This window comes from Danio rerio, chromosome 11, assembly GCF_049306965.1.
Source record: "Danio rerio strain Tuebingen ecotype United States chromosome 11, GRCz12tu, whole genome shotgun sequence".
Classification (NCBI taxonomy): domain Eukaryota; kingdom Metazoa; phylum Chordata; class Actinopteri; order Cypriniformes; family Danionidae; genus Danio; species Danio rerio.
Genome location: NC_133186.1, coordinates 19,565,029 through 19,579,457, shown reverse-complemented (window position 1 = coordinate 19,579,457; position 14,429 = coordinate 19,565,029). Strand labels below are relative to the sequence as shown.

The 14,429-nt window shown below is 35.7% G+C and overlaps 1 protein-coding gene across 7 annotated transcripts in view; it reads right to left on the bottom strand.

Annotated features, from left to right (window-relative positions):
* tafa1b (TAFA chemokine like family member 1b) overlaps nucleotides 1–14,429 on the bottom strand; it is a 421,887-nt gene that overhangs the window by 68,364 nt on the left and 339,094 nt on the right. For all 7 annotated transcript variants that reach the window (XR_011017210.2, XR_012387115.1, XR_011017209.2 and 4 more), the window contains one exon: nucleotides 10,239–10,379. Coding sequence is in view for 3 of the 7 variants with exons in the window: in XM_073916604.1 (XP_073772705.1) it covers nucleotides 10,239–10,379 (141 nt within the window). In the remaining 4 variants the exon portion in view is untranslated. The remainder of the gene's footprint in view (nucleotides 1–10,238; nucleotides 10,380–14,429) is intronic.

The window sequence follows — 14,429 nt, the reverse complement described above, 5'->3', positions numbered from 1 at the left end:
TTAATTTATCATTAATAGCTTAGTCAGGCAGGCAATGTTCAAACAGGAACAAACAGTAACATGAGGGTAATTCAGAAGTGTAGTCAGCAAAGCAGGCGAATGGTAAAGATGGCTGTCATGAAACTGAAGTTTCGACACAGGATCGAGATCCCGAATCGCAAGTGTTTCGAAACACTGCACCGAATTATGATCTGAAACACGTGACTTTTAAAACACCAGGTCATGTGATTGCATTTCAGAAGCGTTTTGAGACCTGGCAAATCTACATTTGACTAAAAGGGTCTGAAAAAATCTTTCATCTCCAGTGGACCATGCGTGTGCACAGAGTAACTGTGTTGCAAACAGCCTGAGTTCGAGTCTCGATTAGTACAAATACTCTAACATTATGACTTGATGTATTTTATTAATGTTACCTTTTTCTGACCAAAACAAGACATATTTTATCACAAATGTATTTACATATGCCAGACCAATGTTAAAACAAAACATTTTACAAGAACAGAGCATTTAAAAACTAACATTTACAGCTGCATCACCCTGGATTCGAATCCATTATCTTGACATGCTAGTCTGGAACTCTCACCGCTCCACGAAACCGCTTAAAGTCTCAACTCTACGACGTGGGGTTTAATACCTCAATTTGCATAACTCTGTTTTTGCTGAAGCTATTCTAGAGCAATACATAAAAAATATCACCAGGTGTCACTATAGCGATGGGTTTCGAAACGTTTTAAAGCTTCGACACATTTGCTTTGAATGTTTCAATGTTTCCTGAAGCCTTGCTTTGCCCACCACTAGTGAATGGTCGGGACAGACAGCAAAACAACACAAAAAAATTAACGAAAAATTAACCCCAAAAGGACAAGGAAAGGAAACTACAAGAAATGTTACAGGGGAACAAGACTCAGCACTGTGTGTGTGTGAATGTGAGGTGTATTTATAGTCCTGGTAATCAGTCCATGATGAGCTTTCAGCGGTGTGTGTGCAATCAGGGAGAGAACTGGAACTGGTGTGTGTGTAAGGTGAATGATGGGATTTGTAGTTCTCCAGCAATCTACAACTGCTAGTTCACTGCTGATTGTGACAATAAGATACAGCAGATGCTAGAAAAAAAGCACCTAACCCCTCTTAAACCAGACAGCAAACTAGAAAAAATCAATTTAAAGCAAGAAATTACAAAAATGTAACACTAAAATGGCTAAAATTAGCACACTAAACTAAAGTAGCTAATATTTTTCCTCCCTGCCCTTTTTAATTGCACTATAACAAAAAAAAGAAAAAAAAAAGAAAAAAAATGGCACACAAAACATCAGTCTTCAGGGTAACATGGTTTTAATCTAAATTAAAATGTGCAATAGCTTGAGTAACCCTTGAGGGGGGGGGGGGGATGCTTTAGAATGATTTAGACACATTAGAAAATGTAATATCACATGATATGATAGTTGATATAAGAAAAAACTGTGCTACAAACTCTTCCAAAACAGAACAATTAACCTAGAAATGACTGAAATTTACTATAAATGCAACTAAAAGTAGCACATTAAACTAAAATAGCTAATATCTTTCACTTCTGCCTGTTTCAATTAAATATTTTTGTTATGTTGTTTTTGTAATGTTTTCCGGTACAAAGAACTTCATATTGTGTTGTGTGTTTACCCTTTAGGTGGAGACAGAAGGAGATAGCATGTTTGTGTTTTTTCGTTAATAACTTTGCCTAAACGACTTCTAAAAAGTCAGATGACAGGAGGACGACGCCTCTCCAAATTTAGCCACTCTCTCTTTGGCACGTGTGAAGGATGTGAACCCCATGCGCGCTCGCTGACAGATTTTAGTAGGGCGACACAAATTGTGTGAGCGTGTGTATGTGAAACAGAGAGAGAGGGGTGGTGACTAAGTGTGTGTGTGTATGTGTGTGTGTGTGTGTGTGTGTGTGTGTATGTGTGTGACAGCAGCAGTGTGTTTGAGTGCGTCCCCGCAGGTCCTCCCTCAGGTCTCCGTCAGGCTCAGCCGACACAGTCGTTACTCATGAAGACAGTATTATTATCAAGCAGGAGATGAGCGTATATTCAGGCCGGAGCACACATGAGGGAAGGAAACTTCCTCCATAACTGTATAATCACTCAGTTGTCTCCATTTCTTGGTGAAGAAACACAGCAAGGCTTCATAAATAAGCATATATGCTCAAACACTCCTGCAGCTGTTTGCATGTATTACTCTGATGAATAATAATATTTTGCTGGTTTAAACAAAGGCTGGACTTGAATCACGGTTAGTCTTCAGACAATAAACAGTAATGCAAATCAACGTGGCATCAAACAACAAAAAACAAAGACTAGAGTGCAATTTGCATTTCTTGTTTTATTATTCTTAATAGTCTAAAAATTAAATACCATAAAATGAAATATTTTCTTTAGATTTTGTTTAATATAAGTAGTATTGGAACTGAATGTCAGCTAGCAGCACACTTATTATTATTATTAGGGTTGGATAACGTTTTGCGTTATTTCGATATTGGTGCTAAATCGATACTTTTAAAGCGGTACCAGTGCCAAAATGGTGCCTCAACTGATTCTTTTGACCCACAAAATTGTGGTGGATGACTCTAGAAAAATATTTTATTTGACAAAATATGTATATTGTATTTTAAATGAACAATTTAATTGAAGTATAACGTATATATGAATTCATATTTTATATAATTTAATTGATTTGCATTAATATATATATATATATATATATATATATATATCTTTTGATTATTTGTTTGTTAGCATGAATTTAAGATTTGCATTATGCTTTTACCAAGCAACAATAACTAACACCTAACATTGCCAATGATGTCCGTATCCCTTAAAGTTGTTTAGAACTAAATATTTAGAGATGGTGTGACAACATGTACCTACGTTTTCCTTTGATGTACCCCTTGATGCTTTATGCATCCTTGTCGCAGCAGCAGTGGAAAACACTGAAATTAGGCAGCGAAATTCATTTGCTGATTTGGTTTGGTGCATACCGGTTACATACTGTACTGGTTTCGGTACTCAACACTAATTTTTATTATTATTATTATTATTATTGAAGGAATGTAAATTATGATATGCATTTGTTTACATGCAGTAGCAAAATAGCTAATGTATGACAGCCAGGTTATTATGTGTGTGGGTTTTACTGTGTGGTCAGTTTGTATGTCTCAGTATTTGGGCTTTGATCACATGGTCAAGGAACATACAAAATAAGTGGTAAACTTTGCTGTTTCTCTTTTCCTGCTCTGCACTTTTTCCTGCTCTAGAGCCTTTCTTCCCTGGCTATTGCTATCTAGCTCTCTCTTTGGGTCTTAAACTCTGCTCACCCCCTCCCACCCCCTCTCTAAATGTCAGTTAATTTTATTTACATTTAAGCTGGCTACATTTAACATCACATGTTTTATAATTTTATGTTTTATCATTTATACAGTTTTTTTTTCAACTAATTAAACTTTAACCATAGCAAATTATTATGATTAAGTCATTTCTTTTTCGAGTATTGGTGAATTACTTTTGATTTACCATCAACTGATTTCTAGAAATGTATAGTTTTTCACAATCATACTGATAACTTTTTAGTCATTTAGCAAAACTACAGTTTAAATCGCTGTAGTTAAGAAGTTAAAATCCATTCTTACATTATTATTATTATTAGTAGTAGTAGTAGTTGTAGTATTACTATTATGCAACTCATATTATATTGCCATAATAATACTGAACACAACAGTGTTGTTTTGTTTTGTAGCTCTTCTTTACAGTCAGGTGTATGCACCAACCCTGATGCAGTCCATCAAACATTACTTTAAATGTCTACTTTGGTAAAATTAGTCTTAGATTTGATGTTGAACATTCACTTTAAGTACCAGTTTTCCAGCTTATTACTTGATTATTAATTAGAAAGGGTAGGAGTGTCCTAATTCTCTTTAGCTTGAAGGCGCAGGGCTAAGGGGAAGGGGTAGATACCCCTTAGAACGGAAATTTTTCAGGACCACACTCAAAACCAAGGGGTAAGAAAAATTTCCAGAATACACCAGCCACAATGGCAGGATAGTGGCACCCGGAAGTAAGGAGACCCACAAATTAGTTTTTTTGTCATTATTCCGAATTTTTACAACTAACAAGAACATGTTTTAATATATTTATAATGTCGTTTGTTTTTTACTGTCATGCATTAAAAAAAAAAAAAAAAAAAACGCTAAAAAGTAAAACCGGCTAAATTTTGCAATCTATAATCCATAATAATAAATCCTGTATAGTAGTCCCATAACATCCTGACACTCGAAAACCCTTTCAGAGCAGTTTTGTGGCTGGGAATTACCTTTTTACAGTGTTTGCTATAATGTTGTTTTTGTGTGTTTACATAGATGAAATGGCTACTGTGTAAATGTGCAGTATAGTTATGATCTTATTGCCACATTGGATTGTTATGATAACATGATATATGCCTTCAGTGATTTCCTGAAGACAAATACCAAAAAAAAAACCAAAAAAAAAAGCAGTGGCGACAGTCTAAAATCTCATATGAAGCAAGAGATCATGATGACATGATGACTTGAGCAGGTGCTGTAGTGATGTCCCATTTCTTAGGGGTAAATCTTGAAGCCCTTCCCCTTCACACTCGATTTTAAGGGCCAAGGGGTAGGAGTAGGGGTACAAAGGTAGAATTGGGATTGGGCCTAAGTTTAAACCCTACTTTTAAGTATGAAGTAGACTATTGTTTATACAACTTAAATTGTCTGATTGTCATTGCTCTTAATTATTAATATTAGTTTTAATTAGAAAAATAATGCTTCTGATTTATATATATTTTTTTTTATAGGTCTCAGCGTAAGATTTTAAATTCAATGGCTGTGCATGAATCACCTGATCAGCTACGCATTAATAAACATTCATAAACTAATAACATTTTTGACAACCCTAAAGATGACGCTCGTAAGGTTACTTAAAGCAAGGGTTCCCAAACTTTTCACCCTGCGCCCCCTAAAATGACAATGCCAGTGTCTCGTGACCCCCAAATGAGGTGGTCCTAAATACAGAAACCTTGCACACCATAGACCCAAGTCTATTCTTTGTTTAATTTTTTTGTGCCATTAATGGTGTTATAAATTCATCCTGCTGCTATTGCTGTGTCTTTAATATAATGTGATTACCCCAGGGGTCGCAATCCAAAAAAAACAGTAACTAAGCTAATAAGCTACTATAGTAAATATATAGTATATAGTAACTATAAACAACTATTTGTTCTCTTTAGTAGGTTATGGATAAAATAAGGTAATTCTTATGGTATAATAAAAATAAATAGATTTTTAGAAAATCACCAGGCGACCCCCCCTTTACTGTCCCATGACCGCTCGGGGGGTCCCGACCCCCACTTTGAGAACCACTGATTTACAGTACAGTGCAAAAGTCTTAGATTTGTTATTTTTGTAATGTTCTAATGACCATACCTATAAATACAACTCGGTCTCAACCTGAACAGAAAAATCATAATTAGAGAGAAATATAAAAAAGCCTGAGTACTAATATCAATATAATACGATTGCCTCATCGTGGTGGGCAAACAGAAAAAAATTATTTACAAATAAATACATAAAATATGCCTATACTGTAAGTCTAAAGATGTCACACTTCAAGTGTGCACTTACAAATTATAATAAAAACTGCTAATAACTACAGTACTTGTTTGATAAAATATAATTAAGATATGACAATTATAGTCTAAATGTACATCCACTCTACAGGCATGTTTTTGACTCATATGTGTAAGCATATGCAGATTGTGTGCTCATCCGGTCAGTCACACATCACTGCCCAGTGGTCTGTCAGCTTCACTCTTTATCTCACCTGGCCACATAACAAGCTGCCTGGCTTGATCGATACAGCAGATGTGCGGGACGCTGCCCTCCCTGCAGGACACGCTCATAGAGGCATGAAGTGTGAATCTTTCTTTATGCTATTACACAGATCACATCAGTATGCTGTGAAGAGCAGCGTACCACCCAGAGCCTGCCATTCAGTGCGATCTGTTGTGGAACAGGGCGGTAAAAATCGCTGTATTGAAAAAAATAAAATACTATTCAAAGACAAAGTGTGGAATTCACAAACTGGAAAACAGACTTTGGAGGAATGTACAAAGAAAAGTGATGCTGCGTTAAAAAATGACCTTTCAAAGGTTAGCAGATTTGTATTCTACTGGTGGAAGGGAACTCAAGTGCAATACTAATTTACTGTTGCTTTTGAAGGCAGGTTTTTGTTTTTCTATATACACATTTATATTTATGGATCAAAGATGAAAGAAGGGGTTTTCATGCACTAAAATGACAGAAGTGTAATGCAGCTTAAAATGCAATGTTTAGTGCTTATTTAAAATATTTTCATTACACCGAGCAACCATGAAACATTTACAACTTTATCTTAAAAGATGTTTAAAACACCAAATCAGGTCCTTTATACAAACATTTTTTTTATTATTTTTATTATATACATTTAGGGATGCATCGATTTTAGATTTTGGTTGCACGATTATAGTCTGAGGACAAATCACAGTTTCATGGATATCAAGATTGTTCTTCTGCATTAATTTATTTCAAACTACTAGTTTAGAAAATCACATGAAAACTTCTCATATTTTAAAGTGTTATTTATTGCTGCTCACTAACCAATTAATACAACACAAAATAAGAGTAAAAACAAACAATCGCCAATTTCTCTTTGGACTTAAAACAAGTGAAAAAAGATTTGGCATTTAAACATAAGTAATACTTTTACACTGAAAATAAATGACAGAAAAATGTATAAATTAATAATTAAATAAAAATAGGAATAAATAGCAAAATAATATTTGTTTAATGTAAATCTAAGCATCGTATTAGCTAAGTAGTTCCTTTTTCAAAGTGAACAAATGCAGCTGAACCTCTGTCTGAAAGGCACTTTTCATTCATTCATTCATTTTCTTGACGGCTTAGTCCCTTTATTAATTCGGGGTCACCACAGAGGAATGAACTGGCAACTAATCCAGCGCATTTTTACGCAGTGGATGCCCTTCCAACCCCAACCCGTCTCTGGGAAACATCCACACACACATTCACACATACACTACGGACAATTTAGCCTAAATTCACCTGTACCGCATGTCTCTGGACTGTGGGGGAAACCGGAGCACCCGGAGGAAACCCACGTGAACGCAGGGAGAACATGCAAACTCCACATAGAAACAACAAGTGAGCTAAGGATCGAATCAGCGACCCAGCGACCTTTTTGCTGTGAGGTAACAGCACTACCTACTACGCCACTGCGTCGCTGAAAGTGCGTCGCACTTTTGATCAACTATATTACAGATTTGTTTGGTATTTTCATCTTTTGATTTTTTTGTCTTTGGATTAGAAATATGTATATTCCAAACAAAGTATTAAGCATACTGGTCAGTTTTTGTTACATGACTTGTGGTGCGCTTGCGGCATTCTTTCAACTAGGTGTGCCTGGAAAGCTTCCAATAACCACGTGCAAGCTGTGCACCTCCATTGGAAATAACAATCTTGCGCAAGCAAAAGAAGTGATATGTGAATGGCTCTTAGTTAATAGCCTCAGCCATAGTTAACCCAGTGTGTGTGTGTGTGTGTGTCTATTAGCCTCGATGTACAACCTTGGAACTTCAAACTAGCGCACAGTTGGCACAACTTTGTTTAGTTGCGTCAGTCTAATTTCATGCAGAAACACGGTGTTGAGTAGCATTTACGATTATTTAACCATGATGAATTAAAGAGCGGTAGGTAGTGAAATCGGTTAATCGTTGCATCCCTATATACATTATATAAATTTGGAAAGCAATACAAGAATTATGGTGTGTTTCATAGCAGAGGGTGACGCGGTGGCGCAGTGGGTAGCATGTTCGCCTCACAGCAAGAAGGTCGCTGATTCAAGTCTCGGCTGGGTCAGTTAGCATTTCTGTGTGGAGTTTGCCTGTTCTCCTTGTATTGGTGTCCTCCGGGTGCATCGGTTTCCCCCACAAGTCCCCCAAAGACAGGTGGTATAGGAGAATTATTTGCTAAAGTTGACCGTAGTGTATGAGTGTGTGAATGAGTGGGTTTTCCAGTGATGGGTTGTGGCCGGAAGGGCATCCGCTGCGTAAAACATATGCTGGATTAATTGGCGGTTCATTCCTCTGTGGCGACCCCAGATTAATAAAGGGACTAAGCCGAAAATAAAATAAATAAATGAATGAATAAAAACAGAACCCTAAAATGTATTTAAAATGATGAAACATCGCTGCTTCTTTCACACATGGTCATGACCAAAAGGGGCGGACTGTGACATTAAAAGCACTTGTGTGCTGCGTAATCATCAGCAAATTTATTCAGCAGTCTTGTTTCGCTTCAACAGCTTTCAACCTTACTCTGCTAGGTGGCATCATTATGGTAAGTTTTGAATGCTTTAGCTCACTTATGAACTGACATCTTCCATGCTTACAAACTCAGTCACAGCATCATCAAACTAAACCTTTGTTTATTGTGATTATGCATCCATGATCCCTTAAGTCTACTATTAGCTTTTCATAAAATGCAAACATTCACTCTGTCTCTTATGAATTATTGATGTAAGAATAAAATTCAAATGACAGAAAATTGACAATGATGATTGGTAGTTGCCATCCCTGAATATTTCTGTTTGTTTTTTTATCTTATTTTAACCATCATAATCATTTTTTTGCAAAGATTGCGGTATTAATCAACTCGCATTCTTCAAACATTAAAAGCATTTAGCTAGAACTATCCATACTGCACGAGCTCTATATGTACTCTGTGAACAGTAAACCTTGCATTCTTTGATCTGATTGGCCATTTCAATCATTACAATGACAAGTACTGTTTTGCTCTGAGGTAGAGCACACTCAATAGATTATAATGGTTTTGAATAAAGTGGGCCATGCTAGCCATTCGCTCTCGACAGAATAATACATGTAGGCCTGTTGCTGGGTTTTTTTTATACATTTAATCATTGGGAAAAGTAACTATGGAAGAAAAAATGTAAAAATATGTTTTATGCACTAGCAGCAATTAGATATCCTTCCCTGTTAAACATGTAAGGGATTAAGTACCTCCAAAGCTGTTAAGCAGAGGGTTTTAGAACACAAAACATTGTTCTTGGCCATAATAGTTCATTAATTCTTAAATTAAAGGCAAATCTGACAAAAACAAAAATGGATGAATGGAGCATAAAATAAACAATGTATTATTTTGTCACAAATAGGCACAAAACTGTCAAAAACATGGATGTGAATGTGTTCATTGATGGTCAGGGTAATATATTTGAATGAGCCTGTGCTATTAGTTTTAGCGGTTGTTATCTCAGAATAACATTCATCGGAATGTTGTGTCTGATCATTCTGAATCAAGTATTCCAGACAGCCATTTAATAAATATGTCTGGGTCACCAAATACGTAATAAAATTGACTGTATATAATTATGAATATATACTGCATCTGCCATGGACATCTTCAGCCTCAGGCTTAAAGATTAGAGGAGCTCTAATCATGACACAAATGTGCATGTACGTACTGTACATGTATTCTAAGTATTTGTTTATTTATTCATTTTCAGAGGGTTATCTTGATTTAGTGGAGAGGTCATGTGTGTGCCCCATGGCATTTGCATCCAATTTGAATAAATCCTCTAAAATCACGTCAAGGTGACAGCTGAAGCGAAATGTCATCTGAGGAACGCTTTGAACGTCTGTTATTCCAAATTATGCTTGTCTAAACTCATAATGGGCACTCGCTTTTGCATAGTCCAAAAGCTCACATAGGAATTCTGTGAAAACACCTTTACACCTGCTGCAAGTTCAGAAAGAAAAACACACAATAATGAGGTTGTGATCTACGCAATTTGCATCAGCATTCATTTTTGTTGTTGTTGCCATACAGGAAAGCGTCTATTATATGCAGTTAGTTTTGCCATGCCATATTTATACATTTTAGACTTAAATGGCAACTGTGCATTTATTAAAGTTTAAAGTACAATTTAAAACTTGATAGACCTAATAATAATAGGCTGATGCACATTATGATATATTTAATGGAAAAATGCTTTTTAATTTTCACAGAACATCCACCGATTTTTTTTTTTAAACGCATTATTTTCACATAAATGTTGCTGAATTTTTGGTGAGGTGATTTTTCCTTTGCCCAAGGAGATGCTTTTTAATATCTGGATTCCTACCGTCTACACAGGAGGGTTTGTTTCGTGTCGTGCCAGCCACTTTTCCTGGTAAACATGAACACTTGACCGTCTGGGAACGTTCCTCAATACGGTTCTTGTTGCAACATCGGTGTGCTGCGATCACCTCACATGTTCCTCCTTCTGTGGATACAGAAACACAAACACACATAAACATCAGTTGCACATATATGAGATACTATTTCATGTTTGACACGTAATAAAGATGCATGTTTATCTGCTCAGTCTGGTATATATCAGTGACATGCATCTGAGAAATACATATTTCAGAGATGTGCACCAGGGATACAAGCAAATCAGTGACAAATACACATTTATGAGGTCAACAGAGAAGGAAAACAAGATTGGACAAAGTCTGATGGGAAAGAGATTGTAGACAGCCTACAGATGATAAACAAACATCAAACAGTAAGAAAGATTCCATTTGCTCACACAATATGACCAAATTTAAGGAGACTCTTCATGCATCTACTTATTGCATTTATACAACAGATCAACTTCACAAGTTTGGAAACAAATAAGAAACAATCACAGAGTAACATAACCAGAACCTCTGGTATTACACGATTTTATGGCTAAACATAACATTTGTCCTTACATATGTCTTTTATTGAAATATGTAGTAAAATATCCTTTAAATTAGATTTATGTTATTTAAAAAAATGCACATTTATTTTAGATCATAGGGTAGTGCCAAATAAATGTTCTCAATGAGATACTTGTGCTGCCTGTTGCTTTACCACAGCACAACACATTCAATAAAACACTAACATGATGCCACATTGTGTGGTTTCACTTGATATTTAAGAGTGTGTGGACTATATAAAACACCAACAATGCAGCATTTAATTTAAGGAAACCACTTATACATTTCTACAGATCTTCCAGTAGCTGTGCCTTACTCACAGTTTTTCTCAATCACTTTAGTGCATTTCTCACAACACTATTTACATTTGCACAAAAGTTAATGAATTTATCTAAACAATTAGTACAAACTGCAAAACCTAGTGGATTACCTGCAAAAGCGTGTCACTTGCTCAAAATTTGCTCATTCCACAAAATCAAGTATTCATGTCAATGAAAGTGTCAGTGTCATCTGATGAAATGTCCAGACACCATTGTTTATGAACAAGATAGTCAAATGGCTTTGTCATGTTTTCATTATGATAGTTTACTCTGTAAATTTTTTTCAATGCAAAAAAAGTCAGATTTTGGTTACACTTCTTGAAAATGCTCAAGACAGCTCTATACTATTTGCACAGCCATTTGAAAACTACAGTAAAGTTAGACATCGCAGTATTTAGTGAGGTATCTGAGTACAAGACACTGATAATGTATGTTTCACATTTTGACTGCATATGCTCTTTGCTACTGTAATTAATTCCCAGCATTGCGCAAATGAATGAATACACCCTTATTTACAACAAACATAAACCCCCTTTGGGTAAAGCTGTGCACAACTGTAAAAAATGATGCAGTACATATTGGAACCGAACCTAAAACACACACTGTAAATCATTCATGAAATGTTCAATTTAGAAGACATTTTCAGGAATTAAAAAAATAAACAAATAAATAAACTTTTTTAAAAAAAAATAGCTTGACAGATTTTGACAACTAGTTCAACATTTTTGTATGTAATGACTCAAGTAATGAAATGAGGACTATTGCTTTTATATGGAATGACTATTCAGCATTCACAGGTTTAGTTCATTTTGACTGACATGACATAAGCAAATGATAATGTTATAAAACAGCAGAGAGTTGTATGAAAGCAATTGATGCATGTCCAAAAGCATTTGAAATTTGTTGTAATGAATGAGAAACTGCTACTGTGATGTGCACAAATGGCTAATTGTTTTAAGAAATGCATTAACTGTTGTGCAAATGTAAATAGTGTAGTGAGAAATGCACCAAAGTGACTTAACTGTTTTTACAGATGTAAACAGATTGATTATATGAAGCCCCCCCCCCCCCCCCCCCCCCCCCAATAATTAAAACTCAAGAATTAAGGTAATTCAGCTCATTTAAAATAGTTTGAACAAGCAGCAAAAATAATGTTTGAGTGTAGGGGTCCAATGGAGTAATATCATCGAAAATAATAGTGACTCTTATAATCCAAATTATGTATTAGATAATGTGGATTTTTTTCTTCCATGTTTATTTTTTTCTACATACATCATGAAGACACATCATTTACATTTTATATTGGGACTTAATACACAGTCTTAATATCCAAGGTTCCCTTTGAGAATCAAATTGTGCACTTAACCTCTCAGCCAATCAGATTTGAGAATCAGAACTTGTGTAATTATAGTGACTTATTTACTATTTCTACTGATATTTTGTTGAAAACATACAAGTTTCCATTTTTTTATGCTTTAATGTCCATTAGTCACAAATTATTAATAATATTCAGCTTCACTTAAGATCCCAAGGGAAAAAAATGATATTGACATGTAAGGGAGATCTTTTTTGAGATTTGAACATCACGAAATCAAGATGATTTTATGTACACCAAGGTTTGTTTCTCGCTCTCTCTCTCCCTCTTACTCAATCTCTCTCTGTATTTTAAACATAAAACTAAGTGGGTAAAAAGCAATAAAACTTAAAAAAAGACCTGAAGCATCAGCTCCTTAATTAGATTAACTTCCGAAGTCATCAGTTAAAACAGCATTAGAGCAAATGGCCCTTGAAAAAACCTCTAAAGAGAAAATTATAGGCTCTTCCACAGACTCTTACTGCTAGGCTTTCCATGTAATTACCATGTATTCTTTCTTTTCTCTGTGCTGCAAATTACCCTTGAAGCATGTTGATTATCTTATCTAAATGACAAGCTTTTTACCCTGGTGTGACAGAGACAAGGGCTTTCATGAAGAGCACAGGAAGGTGAGGGTGCTGTCCTTGTTTAGTCTGAAAAAAACAATGTGGAGGCATACAGTAAGACTTTGATTATGACTGAATAGGTAAGACGTGTTCTTTATAAAGAACCTTGTGAAAGCTTATTTCTGCTACAGAATAAAAAAATAGGAAAAAAAACTAAAAAAAAAAAAAAAACTGTTCAAAATTGAGCGACAAACTATTATTTTCAATATACTATAATGAGTTTGCTACCATTTTTTGCTACCATTGTTACCATTTTTTACCTTGGCCTTAATTACTAGGTAATTTAACATTTAGTACAATGCATTAATGATGTACATACATGCTTTTACATTGAACTAATATTTTTAAAACTGTCTTCGAAGTTATATCTGTAAACTATTTCGGTAATTACATTTATAATTACACTCTTGACCCATGCCTCACCCTTACCCAATCTCAAACCTACCCATACCTGTCCCTAACCTTACCAGTAGCCCATTCAAGAGCACCAGCATCGTTGTGCAATACTGTATGAACACAATAAGCAGATTGCACTTATTTTCTGATGCAAGTAAAAATAAATTAAGGTTTAACAGTAAATGGCAGCGCAAATGCCTTGTTGATGCCAGAGGTCAGAGAAGAATGGCCAAACTGGTTCCAGCTGATAGAAAGGCAACGTAACTCAAAATAACCACTCGTTACAACCGAGGTATGCAGAAGAGCATCTCTGAATGCATAGCACCTTTAGGCAGATGGGCTACAGCAGCAGAAGACCACATCTGTTCGCTAAAAACAGGAAACTGAAGCTAATTCACACAGGCTCACCAAAATTGAACAATAGAATATTGGAAAAACATTGCCTGGTCTGATGAGTCTCAGTTTCTGCTGCGACATTCGGATGGTGGCAACAACATGGCTCCATCCAGTATGGCTCCATCCTGCCTTTTATGACTGGTTCAGGCTGCTGATGGTGGTGTAAAGGTGTAGGGGATATTTTCTTGGCACAGTTTGGGCCCATTAGAACCAAATTGAGCATCATGTCAATGCCACAGCCTATCTGAGTATTGTTGCTGACCATGTCCATCCTCTATTCTGATGGATACTTCTAGCAGGAAAAGCGCATAACGTGGTCATAAGGATAACATGTCATAAGCGTGAATCATCTCAGACTGGTTCCTTGAACATGACAATGAGTTCACTGCACTCAAATGGCCTCCACAGTCACCAGAACTCAATCCAATAGAACACCTTTGGGATGTGTTGAAAGAAAACACTCACATTATGGATGTGCAGCAGATAAATCTGCAG